This window comes from Daphnia pulex, chromosome 3 (genome assembly GCF_021134715.1).
Source record: "Daphnia pulex isolate KAP4 chromosome 3, ASM2113471v1".
NCBI classification, from domain to species: domain Eukaryota; kingdom Metazoa; phylum Arthropoda; class Branchiopoda; order Diplostraca; family Daphniidae; genus Daphnia; species Daphnia pulex.
Genome location: NC_060019.1, coordinates 1,034,904 through 1,049,278, shown reverse-complemented (window position 1 = coordinate 1,049,278; position 14,375 = coordinate 1,034,904). Strand labels below are relative to the sequence as shown.

At 37.6% G+C, this 14,375-nt stretch overlaps 1 protein-coding gene and 3 long non-coding RNA genes across 8 annotated transcripts; 1 reads left to right on the top strand and 3 right to left on the bottom strand.

The window, feature by feature from the left end:
- Positions 1-410: 410 nt before the first annotated feature.
- Positions 411-1,849, bottom strand: LOC124190885. Of its 2 annotated transcripts, XR_006873148.1 has the most exons (4): positions 1,763-1,849; positions 1,574-1,667; positions 1,213-1,345; positions 411-858 (listed from the first exon to the last, which is right to left on the bottom strand). It is a non-coding gene; the product is annotated as an uncharacterized LOC124190885 (long non-coding RNA). The 2 variants fall into 2 exon arrangements; XR_006873147.1 differs by lacking the exon at positions 1,763-1,849 and having other exon boundaries at positions 1,574-1,737.
- Positions 1,837-3,894, top strand: LOC124190886. The gene is made up of 7 exons (XR_006873149.1): positions 1,837-2,122; positions 2,227-2,585; positions 2,656-2,772; positions 2,909-2,951; positions 3,008-3,125; positions 3,276-3,310; positions 3,448-3,894. It is a non-coding gene; the product is annotated as an uncharacterized LOC124190886 (long non-coding RNA).
- A 503-nt stretch (positions 3,895-4,397) lies between these two features.
- Positions 4,398-8,881, bottom strand: LOC124190882. Of its 4 annotated transcripts, none has more exons than XR_006873142.1 (10): positions 8,759-8,881; positions 8,101-8,303; positions 6,948-8,025; positions 6,803-6,889; positions 6,526-6,718; positions 6,094-6,462; positions 5,011-5,113; positions 4,801-4,947; positions 4,602-4,736; positions 4,398-4,522 (listed from the first exon to the last, which is right to left on the bottom strand). It is a non-coding gene; the product is annotated as an uncharacterized LOC124190882 (long non-coding RNA). The 4 variants fall into 4 exon arrangements; XR_006873140.1 differs by having other exon boundaries at positions 4,602-4,774; positions 4,874-4,947; XR_006873141.1 differs by having other exon boundaries at positions 4,602-4,774; positions 4,874-4,947; positions 6,536-6,718.
- Positions 8,882-12,207: 3,326 nt separating this feature from the next.
- Positions 12,208-14,245, bottom strand: LOC124190878. The gene is made up of 6 exons (XM_046583762.1): positions 14,088-14,245; positions 13,861-14,012; positions 13,292-13,798; positions 12,803-13,225; positions 12,606-12,719; positions 12,208-12,544 (listed from the first exon to the last, which is right to left on the bottom strand). Exons 1-6 carry the CDS (start codon positions 14,098-14,100, stop codon positions 12,383-12,385), a joined length of 1,371 nt encoding a protein of 456 aa, XP_046439718.1. The 5' UTR covers positions 14,101-14,245; the 3' UTR covers positions 12,208-12,382.
- Positions 14,246-14,375: the final 130 nt, after the last annotated feature.

The window sequence follows — 14,375 nt, the reverse complement described above, 5'->3', positions numbered from 1 at the left end:
AACGGGGACTTGGAAGGCGCATGATCCGATGAAAACTTTTGGAGGGTCATGAGTCTAACCCGGAAGCCTAGTAAGACTACATCTCCCCGGAAAAACTTGCCTCGTACTTCTCTCTTCTTCTCGGTCCAGATACATATCTCTGGGGGCCGTAGACATTTCCTATAACAGCATGTGCGGGTTAAAACAATGCATCCACTACCCAATGAAACAAATAGCCATGGTTTATTTTTTGTGGAAATCTCCGTCAGTCAAGTTACAAAGACGATGTAGATTTCCGCAAAACTTAACCACCGCTGTTTGTCTCATTGCCGCAGCGGTGGTGGCGGGTTGCGTTTAAACTCGTGCAGTAATAAACCGCCTTGAACCGGACGCTCTGTTTATTGAAAATTTTGTACATAAAAAAAAAATAGTAATAAAAATCAGTTTTATGTATACAAAGTTTTATTTATTACAGACATCACATTGTTAGGGTTTAACATTGGTTAATTTGGATATGATATAAATTTAGGGTTGGTAGGTGTGTTTGTGTGTGAAGAGTTGGAAGGTATAAGTTTGTGGGGTTTGGAGATTAGTTGGTAGGGATATGTTTGTAGGGTTAAAACTTAAAATTAACTGTTTTTATCCAAACTTGAAACATCCCCCTCTCCAACATCTTCCACTTTCCTTTCCCAATCCCGAAAACATGTTTATTACTTGCTAGACATAACTATCCCCATATTTTTTTTTTCCTTCTTAACATTTAACGGTTACACGACAACAGCACGGCCAATTGAATTTGATGCAGAAAGATCTATCACCAGCATAGGCTGCAACAAAGTACCACAGCGGACAGCAACTACGCGAACATACACGATAAACCTGTAACCGAAATTAAATGAATTAATTTTCACCATTAATTGAAATGCATTCTGAACAGACAAATTAATGATGCTCTATGTGGTTTTAGTTAAAACAAATATTCTGAAAACAATATCTGATAGCTTTTGTTGAAACAAAAAAACTCAATGTGATTTAAGCTACAGCAAAGAAGGATGATGATCCTGCTGATCCTGCTTGATCCTGCTTTAAAAAAATCAATTACTATCTAGCAGTAAATTCCCATGCATTAATAACAAAAATGACACAAGTATAGCTAAACTATGAAACCTCTCAGTGACAGTAAGCAAGATTTTGAATCAGCCAGACAATTAGAAAGTTGATTGAAATAATTACTTCAGTTGTTCATGTTTCTTCATTTGACGAAACACACAAGAGTACAGGTAGCAAGAGGAACACCCTTTACCAGCTGGCTGCACCAAATCCATAATTGGGCAGCAACGACGAAGCTCAGACTTTACCAGACTGTCTATCACAAAAAAAAAAAAAACTCAATTACTATCAAGGACACAGCGTCTCAAATGACAAAAAAACAAAAAAATGACAGAAGTAAAAGTTAACTACACAATCCTTTGGAATATATGTTGCAAAGGATCCTACAGCTAGCAAGCTTTCCCAAGGTAGACAACTGAAGTTCTACAACAGGCAAGTTAAGACATAGTCAAATTCTCACAGTTAGAAAGTTGAACATATTTACCTGATTTGTTCTGAAGTGTTTCTTACAAAACGTACAGCCGGTACGTACAGGAAAAAGAGACGACATCTTGGCAAAATGTAGGCCACATGATCAGCTGAAATTCCCAAGTAGAAATTAGTAGGCTAGGTTATTAGACTTATTACCACACAAATAACTAAATTCACACACAAACAATTAAGATTCAGTCACATCTAACAATCCAAAAAGGAAATAAAATTTTTATGAAGAAAACTGTAAGGAAGGAAAATACGCCGTACGATAACGATACCTTTCAATAAACAACATCACAATCAGAATCAGTGCTACAAAAAAATGGCGGCGGTCATAAGTAACGTAACGAAGACTTATTGTTCCACATCAGTAGTTGTAAATGTGAATCATAGATGGCGATGAAACTTGTCTTTTAGTCTGCTAAAAAAGAGTCAAATAAAATGTCTGCAATTGTCAACCTATGTGTTTTCCGTAATTTTCAGCAGTTTGTGTCAATTAGACCCATTTCTAATTATCCCACATCATTTCGCAAAAAAAAAGAAATTCAGAAGGTGGATGGTAACTTTTATATTTTCAAACTGGCGCTTAGTATCATTAGATTATTTACACGTGAATGGCATGTGCTGCAAGGCTGTAACCGGCTTTCTGTTGAAATTTATTAGGAGATGACGAATTCCGTTCGCTGGATCTGAGTCCCAACAAGTCGTTGAATATGAGATCATACGGACGCAAAGTGTACAAGAGAGTAGCAGTTCATCCTCCACATTCCAACAAAATGCCAACTGATGAAGACTGGCCCTCAGTTTCGCCAATTGCCAGATCTTTCCATCCAGCTAGTTTTCCCCTGCCCTTGCATCAGGACTATGTTGCTCCGGGGGCAACACCACCAGGTAAATTTGCCAATGCAGAGATGATGAAGATCCCCAACTTCAAGTTAGGTTATGGCCGTCAAGCAGCCTACCGTCAACTATTTTGTTCAAAATCATTGTATTCTACTGAATGTGCAATCGAAATGATACAGGTAATAACCAACACTAGCTTTATCCATTTCATGTATTGCTGAAACATACATTCTTCTCGTCTTTTATTAGGAGTCATAATTATCTGCTGTTTGTATTGGACTTGCTAGATCACCAATCCCAGCATAGACCAATCTCTCATTTCATCTTCTTGAGAGAAGAATGGATTAGTGATTGGTGGTTTCATTTGTAAGTTCACTTATTATGTCACTGAACTTTTTCCATTGCAGTCTAATATGTATTTAAAGTATTGATCTCCACTTATGTCTATTTAATGTTCAAGAGATGCTTTTTAGTGTATACTGATAATTGTTTATTCTTTTAGATCATAGATGTCAAGCACTTTGATGACACAAATTATAAACAAGGTGACTTATTTTTCTTTTTTCTTTACTGGATTTATCATTGATAACTTTTTTATTAGGATTCATCATTATATGTGCTTTGTATTGCTGGACTTGCTAGATCACCAACCACAGCATGAACCAATCAATCATTCACTTCTTTAGAGAACCTTGGATAGCTGTTCGGTGGTTTTATTTGTAAGTTCACTTGTCATGTCACTGGACTTTCTTTGTTGTAGTCTTTTATGTATTTAAAGTATTGATCTGCACATACGTCCATCTAATATTTAAGAGACGATTTCAAGTTTATACTGAAAACTGTTTTATAATTGTTCTTTTAAATAATAGACATCAAGCACATTGATGACACCAATGATAAACAGGTGACTTATTTTTTTTTTACAAGTATAGCCAAATTACAGATTTCTAAATTGGCATGGCAAACCATATGACAAGTCATATTCTTTCAGAATGCATTTCAATTGATGGTGAAAATTAATTCATTTAATTTCGGTTACAGGTTTATCGTGTATGTTCGCGTAGTTGCTGTCCGCTGTGGTACTTTGTTGCAGCCTATGCTGGTGATAGATCTTTCTGCATCAAATTCAATTGGCCGTGCTGTTGTCGTGTAACCGTTAAATGTTAAGAAGGAAAAAAAAATATGGGGATAGTTATGTCTAGCAAGTAATAAACATGTTTTCGGGATTGGGAAAGGAAAGTGGAAGATGTTGGAGAGGGGGATGTTTCAAGTTTGGATAAAAACAGTTAATTTTAAGTTTTAACCCTACAAACATATCCCTACCAACTAATCTCCAAACCCCACAAACTTATACCTTCCAACTCTTCACACACAAACACACCTACCAACCCTAAATTTATATCATATCCAAATTAACCAATGTTAAACCCTAACAATGTGATGTCTGTAATAAATAAAACTTTGTATACATAAAACTGATTTTTATTACTATTTTTTTTTTATGTACAAAATTTTCAATAAACAGAGCGTCCGGTTCAAGGCGGTTTACTACTGCACGAGTTTAAACGCAACCCGCCACCACCGCTGCGGCAATGAGACAAACAGCGGTGGTTAAGTTTTGCGGAAATCTACATCGTCTTTGTAACTTGACTGACGGAGATTTCCACAAAAAATAAACCATGGCTATTTGTTTCATTGGGTAGTGGATGCATTGTTTTAACCCGCACATGCTGTTATAGGAAATGTCTACGGCCCCCAGAGATATGTATCTGGACCGAGAAGAAGAGAGAAGTACGAGGCAAGTTTTTCCGGGGAGATGTAGTCTTACTAGGCTTCCGGGTTAGACTCATGACCCTCCAAAAGTTTTCATCGGATCATGCGCCTTCCAAGTCCCCGTTCGACCAGAGCCCTCCCCTCCTCCTGGTTTCACAGCGGGTGAATGACCACCGGCGGGCGTTGGTTAGTGGTTAGTTAGGGAAACGGGGCCACAGAAAAGAAGGAAGCCCAGATATGCACTTGTCATTTATCTAACAACTACACAACGTATCAGTCTTGAATTGCAGCATTCTCTCGTCAGTTTACAACAGTTGATGTCATCAGTAGTGAAAGAGTTACCCTGTAAAAGCAGTAATGAATGAACATTTATTTGGATGACAATGAAATTCAAATAAGGTTGAAGTGACAGAAAGTAATACCTCAAATCAATAGGACCTGTGTAAGGAAGTAAACAGGGAGATTGAAGGGTAGCAGCCAACGGGTTAGCAAACAAGGAACCTTGTTGACTGTATGGCCCTTGTCCATTTTCTTAAAAATATGACTTCTCATCAAATCTGTCATACCAATGTGTTAGAAACCTGATATGAAGAACCTGTAAATAAAATAACAATAAGTCACCTTGTTTATAGTTTGTGTTATCAATGTGCTTGACGTCTATGATCTAGAAATAATTAAACAGTTAGTAGTGTACACTCAAAATCGGGGCATGGCTGGGATTGGCGATCTAGCAAGTCCAATACAAACAGCAGACCATTATGATGAATCCTAACAAAAGATGAGAAGAATATATGTTTCAGCTGTATTAATAAAGCTAGTAATGGTTGTTACCTGTTTCATTTTGATGGCACATTCAGTAGAATACAATGATTTTGAACAAATAAATGGTTGAACGACAGCAGTGAGCTGCACGACTCTTTCAACACGTTTTCTCCTGTAAGTTGATGAGATACATTAAGTTTATACAACATATAAACGGAATAGAACACATCACCGACAATTTACAGATGAAATCACTCGAATTTACCAGTAAATACATTGGTAATTTTCGAAGAAAAGATATTAGCTTAACTTTTGACAGCAAACCGCCATGAGCCCAAATAAACTGACACAAACAATTAAAACGCCATCTATTAGACACACATAAAGACTCATTATTTAAAGGATGGGACTTGAGATAGTGAGATACTCACAAAACTTGAAAATCGCATTTTTGTTTGCTAAAACCTAGCATTCAATCTTGAGATTAGCACAGAGAACAAAGCTCACTTGCTAGTTTTATGCAAATTTCCCGGAAGTATACCGGAAGTAAGCGATAGCGCCTTAACCATTGAGCTGTCATCAAAATAAACTAAATATTCGTGATCTACATTAAATTTGGGGTCGATTAGGTGTGATTTAGACGAAATCCAAAATTTGGTCAAAATTGAGAATTTTCCTGAACAATAGTTCAGGAAAATTCGCGAAACCGGAAGTACGCGTACGTACAAAAGAAAACATGAGCTTTACCACAAATTTGACGAAGATCACGAATATGTGGTTCTTTTGTGCGTCAGATGAATATTTACTGAACTACTGACAGAAATGAGAAAACCGGAAGTAGAAAAAAAGAAGCAACTATCGAAAATTTAACAAGTGAGCTTTGTTGCTGGAATAGTAATCGTCAGTTATCACTAAATATTTCAACAAAATAACTGCCAAAAAATGTTTAAAGAGATATGCAAAGTAACTGAAACTGACTGTTTTGACAGCTGCAAATTATCAAAAGCCATCTAGCGTTAGAAAAAAGAAACGTCCAAGTAAAACTTCGTTTGCGCGTAAGAACTAAGAAGGGCCTGATTTTGGAAACTATTACACAGACAGAGTTTAACGCAACTAGACCTAACCTACGAAAATAAGTCAATTGTTGGGTACCTGGGCATAATCCCGTGGTGAGTGACTTCAGGTGGGTCACGGTGGACGGAAGCGACCATTGAAGTGGTTTAACTCGTCATTGAAGACGAGATGGGTTGTGTAGCACGAGTAGTAGCACGAATAGTAGCACGAGTAGTGGCACGAGTAGTGGCAAGAGTAGCAGCACGAGTAGCAGCGAAGCTGGATGAGCGTACGTCACGAAGATGAGGATGTGGCAGAACGTTGGTGAAAGTCACTCTTCTGTCATGGACAAAGGCTAGCATTGGCTCAAGGATCTCCGTGCAAGGGCCACACAATTTCAATGAAGAAACTGCGTTGTAGATTGACACCTGCGGCCGACTCGTGATCTCCGGAAAGTAACAAATAGTGCTGAAAAAAAATTAGTTGGAAATTAAAAGGAAGCTAAAAAAAAAATAAGTACATCAAGTATACATTTTTTTACCATCAATGGATCTTGAAAAACTGCTTAGCTAGACAACATTTGCAAACTGATCCCTTTGTTGTTGTTGGTAACTGTGGTCCGTTGATCCATTTCATAGGAAGGAGTTGCAGTATAATTTAAATTTCTTCCCAGTTTCGCTCGCACAAAAACCATTCCTAAAGAATATGACCTGTCCACGGAAATCTAAATCATAACAAATAATGATGATGATTAAATGGAAAGGGTTAAGAATACTACTTCAAACCATAAGGTATAAATTAAACCTACGTGTTCAGCATCAAACGGCGTTTGAACAAATTACTATAAGATATGAATTGTACACTAGACGATGATGAACTGATGGTCTGAATCCACCTTTACATAAAAGCATGGTATTAATGGATGTATACCATTTAAGACTATAAATGTTTACCTTTTTGATGAACTAAAGCGCTTTACACGTAGTTTTTCACAATGGAGATAAATGGAGATAAATAAATAACCTTTTCAAGACACACCAATAACATTCAACGTGAATGGAAGCGGCCATTGTTTATGTTGATGAATTAATCGACAGCATCTGGTGGGAGATTTGGGTACCCTTTTCTTTTAAAATTTTAAAATGAGTTTCACCTTCACGTAATATTGCTAAGAGGCATTATAAGAGCTACGAACAACGAAGAGAAGATTTACGATATTTATTCTGAAATCAAAATATTACAAAAATCTTAAAAATCACCTAAAACTGCAAAGAAACGTGAAAGACAAAAAGCTGAAAAAGAATGCCATGTGTCACATTCAAATCAGATTCATCACAGTGATCACACAAGCAGAGGAGTTTTAATAGCGATCCGTTGTGCGAGCACTCGAGTATTATGAATGAACATGGGAATGAAAAAAACATTAAGATCGACCTTGTTCCATAGCTGCAGGCATATCCTTAAAGCATCAAACATAACGTTTGTAAGTAAAAATATATAGTTCTCTGTTTTCGCAAATATCGTGAGTCCAAAGCAGGTCACTAACAGAAATATTTGGCAGATCAATTCATTGTTCTTTTCTTATTAAACTGTACTTAGTATCAATGATAACTCATTTCTTCTTATTTTACATAGAACAAATGGCCGCAGTTAGCTTCGAGACGTTTGCAGCCAAACACATTTCGTTCCTCAATACTTAACACACACCAACGGAATGCTTCGATAAGAACATAATAAGAATCATGATGATCTGAGCGCTGGTTAATCGGGAACACATGGTGCAAATATGCCTGACGTCATCGTCGGATTCTCTAGCTTGTAACAAATGTAACAACCATGCGGCTTGGATAATAGGCTGCAGGGTATCTACAATACAAGCACTCATAGTGTCCTGTCCATGAATATCCTGGTCACGCAGCCATTTTTCAAGATGGGAGATGTGTACCGAATCTGAATGCCTTTCGACCAGTGACACATTTCTTTACGCAGTAGGAGGTTGTTTAATGCGCACGCACAAATGTAATAGAACACCTGGCAAATAAGGAGAAAAGTTAAGTATTGAATGAAGAAATGTATGTAACCTACAAATATGCACGAAGGCAATACCTGGCGGAAAACTTGAGCGATAAGCGTTGGGTCTACGCCATATAACTGCAACACTTGGTGGAAAATGGTTAACTCGCGCAACAAATGTGCGATACGTACGACGACCACGAATCTTTCTCATCACTCTTGCTGCTTTTTCCTGGTTCCTCATGAAGGTGTTCAAGTTCGTCAAGTTCTCTTTCAGCTTCTTCCATTCGCTCCTCCTAAATAAGTCATATGTGTTTACAAATTAGAATAGCAGACTTTTGAATATTGTAAAATAAATGTATGTTCATGTTTGGCAAACCAGAAAATAATTCCTAGTAGAATATTTTAAGCTAGTATTTCAATGCTTTAGCCTAGTGAAAGATGAATGACGAGGTTTCATCAGTTTCAAAAATGAGACCACGACAAAGAAGTTATTTTAGGAAATCAGTGAATCTAATCAACTAGACAACTACCAATTATTAAACAATAGCCTACAAAATGTTTTGATGACAATGATTTGAATATTGTTCGCTTCTCCAATTAAGTAAAATCCATTTTAGTCTCACATAGGCTTAACAGGCTACACAAAATGCTAATGAAAACCTTTTGTTTGCTACTAAACTCATCTTGGTTCATTTCGTCTACTTGCATATACAAAACACTGACTTACTAAAAAAAAAAGCTTTCTTACCATTTTGAATCTATTAACGATTGAAAAAAGTTGAGGAAGACACACAAAGACGACACGTAAGACGTAAAAAGCTGAAGACACAACAAACACTGTCGCCATTTAAAATAGGCCACGCCCCTTAACGTCACATCGGAGTCGTTTTTAACTTTTTATTTAAAATATAACATCTTTAAAAAACTTATTGACTTGAATATTGTTGAAATAGATTGGTAAAAATATAAACTTTAATTATATTATGATTTAAAATTATTCAAATCGAAATTAAATTAATAAAACTTGAAAAATGAGAGGAAATTCATTTTGCGAACGACGGCTGCAGTGCCAAGGCAAATAAAAGGAAAGCCCGTTTGAAACAAAGTAATTTCAGTTTGCAAAACTAAAATTTGAAAATGGCAGATCTCTGTTTTCTCTTTAAATGTCTTTCTTTGTCTGAGTCTGAGAAGCGAAAGCGCACCTGTGAGTACGAGGATGATGATATTCGACACCGCAAACCACAACGAATTCGTTTGGTCAAAACATCCTCCGAGTTAAATGTTGTTGGGCTGCGTAATGTTGGAGAGAAGATTCGTCTCAAAAGATCCAACAAACTCCCGAAAATGGACGAAGGTGTCAGTCCCCTCTTGAAAGGTAACGGAATGGAAGTTGATGAAGACGTCGAGGAGATTGGGCGTAACTTGCCACGAGACAAATCGAACAATCGCCAACGTCGCATCGCTACTAATCCCGAACCGAATCAGCACCTGTCCGTCCGGAACACCAACCGATTCAAGACCTTACCAACTGGCAGCAACCGAAAAGGACACCAGACCCGTCAACCCGATCGCGGAAACCGTTTGAAGAATTTATTGGTCGTGAACTTGTCCGACCGCGGCCGGATCGTGGAATTGACGGGAATTGGGTCCAAACCGAACGTGACTGCTGGGGAGGGTGGAGATCTCAGGTCCCTTCTGGATTTAAAGCGAAAAGAAAAAGTCGAGGGAGTTCAGCAGGACCTCAGGTCAGTTTTGAACTCACGGCGAAAAATAACACCTCTTCGTCGGCTTTAATTCTTGCTTTGGGGGAGTAATATGGGGTTGGATTTGAAGAGGATTGGCTTAATTTCAGTTTTGGAAAATTTGCATTTTTTTTTTTTTTTTTTCATTTTTTTTTTCATTTTTTTTCTTTTTTTTTTCAAAGCGTCATATTGCATGACTGTACAGATCAATAAAATTCATAAAATCCATAAAACCAATGTGTCTTGTTTTTTTATTACTAACAATATGCCGATACAACAGAACAATAACGGCAACGACAAAATTATATCCATCACACAACCCTTTCTTAATCAGAAAGGCAAATTGTTATAGGCGGTCAGAGCGAATAACAACGTCAATATTTTAAACAAACTATAATTAATTCTTTTCGCTGCCATCCAGTCGTCAGTTGCCAAGACTTCGGTCGAAAAGCGCCGGAAATGATGGACGGCCAACGTTTTCAAATGCTCCGCCGGATGGTTATATATCGGGGAGTACAAACAATTCGACACAATTTGCAGCAGACATTCAACAAACAATAAAATTTTCACACGGTTTTTAACTGCCCCAGCAAATAATCTATCGGCCGCCACAAAAAGGCGCAAAAAGACCGATCGCTATCATCTGATCCAGCGTTGCCAAGGACAACCGTCCGGTGTAAATAAAGCATAGAGACTCTTATCCATTTCTTGGAGGGAGCCGGAATCCAGAATTTGTTGTTTGTTAACGGGAAAACTCGGAAAACTACGTAGGCCGATGAGTTGACGGGCACAATGTGAACGCGGGAGAGACACTTTTGGCGGGATTGATTCAAAATGGCCTCTTCCGCTCGAACCGGGTCGGCTGGTGCCGCCTACGACGTTCGTACACAAATTGATTTTCAAGGTGTGGCCATCGTCCAAGAGACCCAATTTCCATTTGAAATTGGGGATTTCCTCGGCCGAGAAACTGAACAACGACAAGGAATAACTCCATCACCTCTCAGGTGATTCCAGGAAGGCCAAACTGTTGAATGTTTCACTCGAAATCGAGTCTGACAAGTTCGCACTTTGACTGGCACTGTCGGCCCATAACTTGGTGTTGCTCAAATTTCGATTTCTTCTTGATTTAACATTTTTGCCAAATATTTAACGGTTTAAAATTAAACAGTAGAGACCTCTGTGCAGGTGTAAATCTAATATAGGTAGATGGTAGATCTAATATACAGGAATGGATAAATTTAAAATACTCAAATAAAAAGGAATGAATATCTCAAGTAGATAGAAATGTTTATACCAATCCTACAATTGACTGAAAGAGTAAAATAAGTCAAAGTATTCTGTAACATTCACTAATTTAAAAATCAAATCAACCAAAAATAACATCGAAAGACTGACACAAGAAAGTGTGGTTATCAAATTGTTAACTATCGATGACAAAGGTGAGCGAAGATTGACACCGCTCCGGCCCCACTTTTTCACTTTCCGAACAAATCGAGACGATAAGGAACAACACACAAAGTCACCAGGACGTCCCATTAATCCAAGCAGTTTGTTTAATATCGTTCCCTGACTGTAAAAAGTTTGACTAATCTTTTTTCTATTCCTAATCAAGTTTCTCTCCGCGGGAGAGACACTTTTGGCGGGATTGATTCAAAATGACCTCTTCCAAAATTTCCTCTTCAAAATTAATGTATGGATAGTAAGATACAATTAAATTTTACGTGTTATGCGAAATACTGAAAAGAAAAAGTAAAAAGTAAAAATCCTGTTGAACTTTCTTCAAAACGACTTTTAAAAAAATACAAAATAGCACATGATTGTACAACTATGTGTTGACGTTGACTTGTGAATGGAAAACTCGAAAACCCATAAGAAGCAATTGAATCGCATGCTGCACTTTTGACTTGCCTGTTGGCGGCTTGGCAGAACACAATCACGCGTATAAATACAATTAAATGTCAGGCCACTTAAGTTTACAGCGACAAATTGCGCAGAACGTTTTGTCAAATGCACTGCGCAGCAGAAGGCAAAATTGAGTTTAAATTGGGAGATGCTCACATGTTTGCTCCGTTCACGTGCACCGTCGAAGTCACGTGAAGTCTGCCGATCACCGATTCCATTGTGACATTAGGGTCATGCAAACTGCCTATTTCGACCATTTTCAGAATGTTGGCTATAAGAGAACTGCGAAGGGCTCTGTGATTCTTTTTTCCATTTATAAAATCAAAATAGCATATGACCTACAAAAGTTTGGAAAATTAAAAAAAATTACAATATATTAATTCAACAAACGACAAGTATCCTTTTCGTTAAGGACTTAAAAGTTTAGTTGATTAAATTACCTTGCCCGTGTTTTCTTAAACAGCTATGTACAGCATCACACTTGATCTACTACTGCATGAATTTCGAACACCCTTATTGCAGTTCATCTACAACAGGAGAAAGGCACTCCGGCACTATTTCAATATGATTTATTCTTTTGTAGTTTTTGCATTTCAGTTCAGATAAATAAAAATTTTCGCAAAACATGAATTTTCGAATGAAGAAATTAAAAGAAAAACAAACAAATCACATTAGATTTTAAAATAAGTAAGCTGACATTTAAACACGCTAAAATAAATTATGATTTTCTACTCATCGTCCGAATCGGATAAAATTATAAGTTCAGGTAGGGGTTTAGGATCCATTTCCAAAATAACGACTTCTTCACTATCATCAACAAATGATACCTGACCGGTGTGTTGGATACCATCTGTATTTTCTACCATTGAACTTCCGTTGCGTCCGCTTCCCTGTCAGTAAAGAATTTTCACGATTGAATCACAACTTTAAATCAAGTCAAGAGCAACTTACATCGCTTCCAGTGAACAAACTCGGGTTGTTGCATTCCTCATCTTCTTCTTCCTTTTCATCGACTATTTGAAGATGTTCTTTGGCACCTGTGGCATTTAGATTTATAAGAACAGCCTGAAAAAAAAATAGAATAAAGAAGAAGAAAAAAAAAATTAGTCTTGGCATGTTAAAAAGCAAAAACCAAATTCTCAGCTTACTTTAGTGCTACGGGGATTACTGAGATCTAGTGGACGCTCCAAGTCCAACGCCAAAAACTTGGATGATGACAGAATACGCTGAATAAATGCCCTTTTTTGTTTCTGGTCCATATCTGTGCGGAACTCGTTGATCTTGGTAGAATGAAGTAAAGTGTACTGCTGTTTAGAATTTGCCGTCTTGTACAAATCAGTTTCAAATTTGCGTGCGTATCCGCAAACGGTTTCCATTTCATTCTGATTCATGAAACTTGGATCGGGAATTATTGCCTGCACCATTTCCTGGACCATTAGATTCCGCATGCCCTCACAAACCAAACGATGCCACCACTGCGATTGGTCGACTGGGGTGGCAGTAACTTGACTTAGTTGGAGACTACAAGGACGCTGAGGAATCGAGGAATTCAAAGGGCAGAATTCATTAACCTAAATGAAAAATTTTGTCAAATTAAACTTTCTGTTAAATACAAAAGAATGAAAAAACTGGTTTACATTAGAAGCCACATTTGGGATGCTTTCTCTGCGAGTCTTTGATCTAAGTGAGTACTGATGGACAGTTTCTGCTTTGCGTGGTAGTAGAGTCTCCTGAGCTTCTAGATAAATTTGAGCTGCAGTAACTTGTTGTTGAATTGCAGAATGTTGTTGAGTTGCAGTAACTTGTTGTAGAGTTGCAATAACTTGCTGAGTTGGCAGAGCAACACTAGGAGCTGTCATTTGATTTTGGGCAACAGATTGCTTCTCTACTGCCACATTAACCCTTGAATGAATGTCCTGAGATGTAAGAGCATTATCACGAGAAACTGACGCTGTTGGACGATCTTGAATGGCTGTCTGCTGTTGAGGAGCAACAAGACGTATGGCGATCATTTCTTGTGGGCCTACTCTTGAAACAGACTGGCCTGGTCTTTGAATTACATGCTCATAGTACTCACAATCTGATTTCACAGTGTGGATTATTGAACTAAAAGGCTGCATGCATAATGGACACTCAGCTCTCACCTAGAACAGAATAAAAATAATTTAAACAAAAAATAGAAGTACTAAATATTTGGTTTCCATACCATGGACCATTTCTGCAAGCACAAGAAGCAAAATTCATGAAGGCAATTATTTGCAAATGACTTATTTTTAGGTACTCCTAGACATATGGCACAGGAATCCTGCCCTGGTAAGCACACAGAAGAGTCCAAGGAGAAAGAATTTTCAGAGATGCCTACAAAGTACAAATGTTCATGAAATTAAATTCTCAGAGTCAAAAGCTTTAATAATAGAATGATTAGTCGCTTACCTCTAGTAGCCATCTGGAAATCTGACGTAATTATCGAAGGTAAAATGGGATAGGAATGAATCTGCAAATGTTAACGTATTTTAAAAAACGTCGACAAGACGTATCAGCTCAGCACCAAGACTTAAAACAGAGTGTGTAGAATTGTGGTGGAACTTAACGACATCGCTTAACTCTGAGTCTGACAGGTTGCCATTTGCTAATTGTCATCACAACGGCAACAGATTTGTAACTTAATTTATTAACTAACTTATCAAACTAAAATTCTCTGTTCTTCACTGACACGTATTT

Coding starts and splice junctions, on each gene's coding strand:
- LOC124190878 (XM_046583762.1), bottom strand. Junction 13,799..13,860: donor GCTTGCAGAAATGGTCCATG/GTATGGAAACCA, acceptor ATTCTGTTCTAG/GTGAGAGCTGAGTGTCCATT. Junction 12,545..12,605: donor GTTTGTTCACTGGAAGCGAT/GTAAGTTGCTCT, acceptor CTTTACTGACAG/GGAAGCGGACGCAACGGAAG.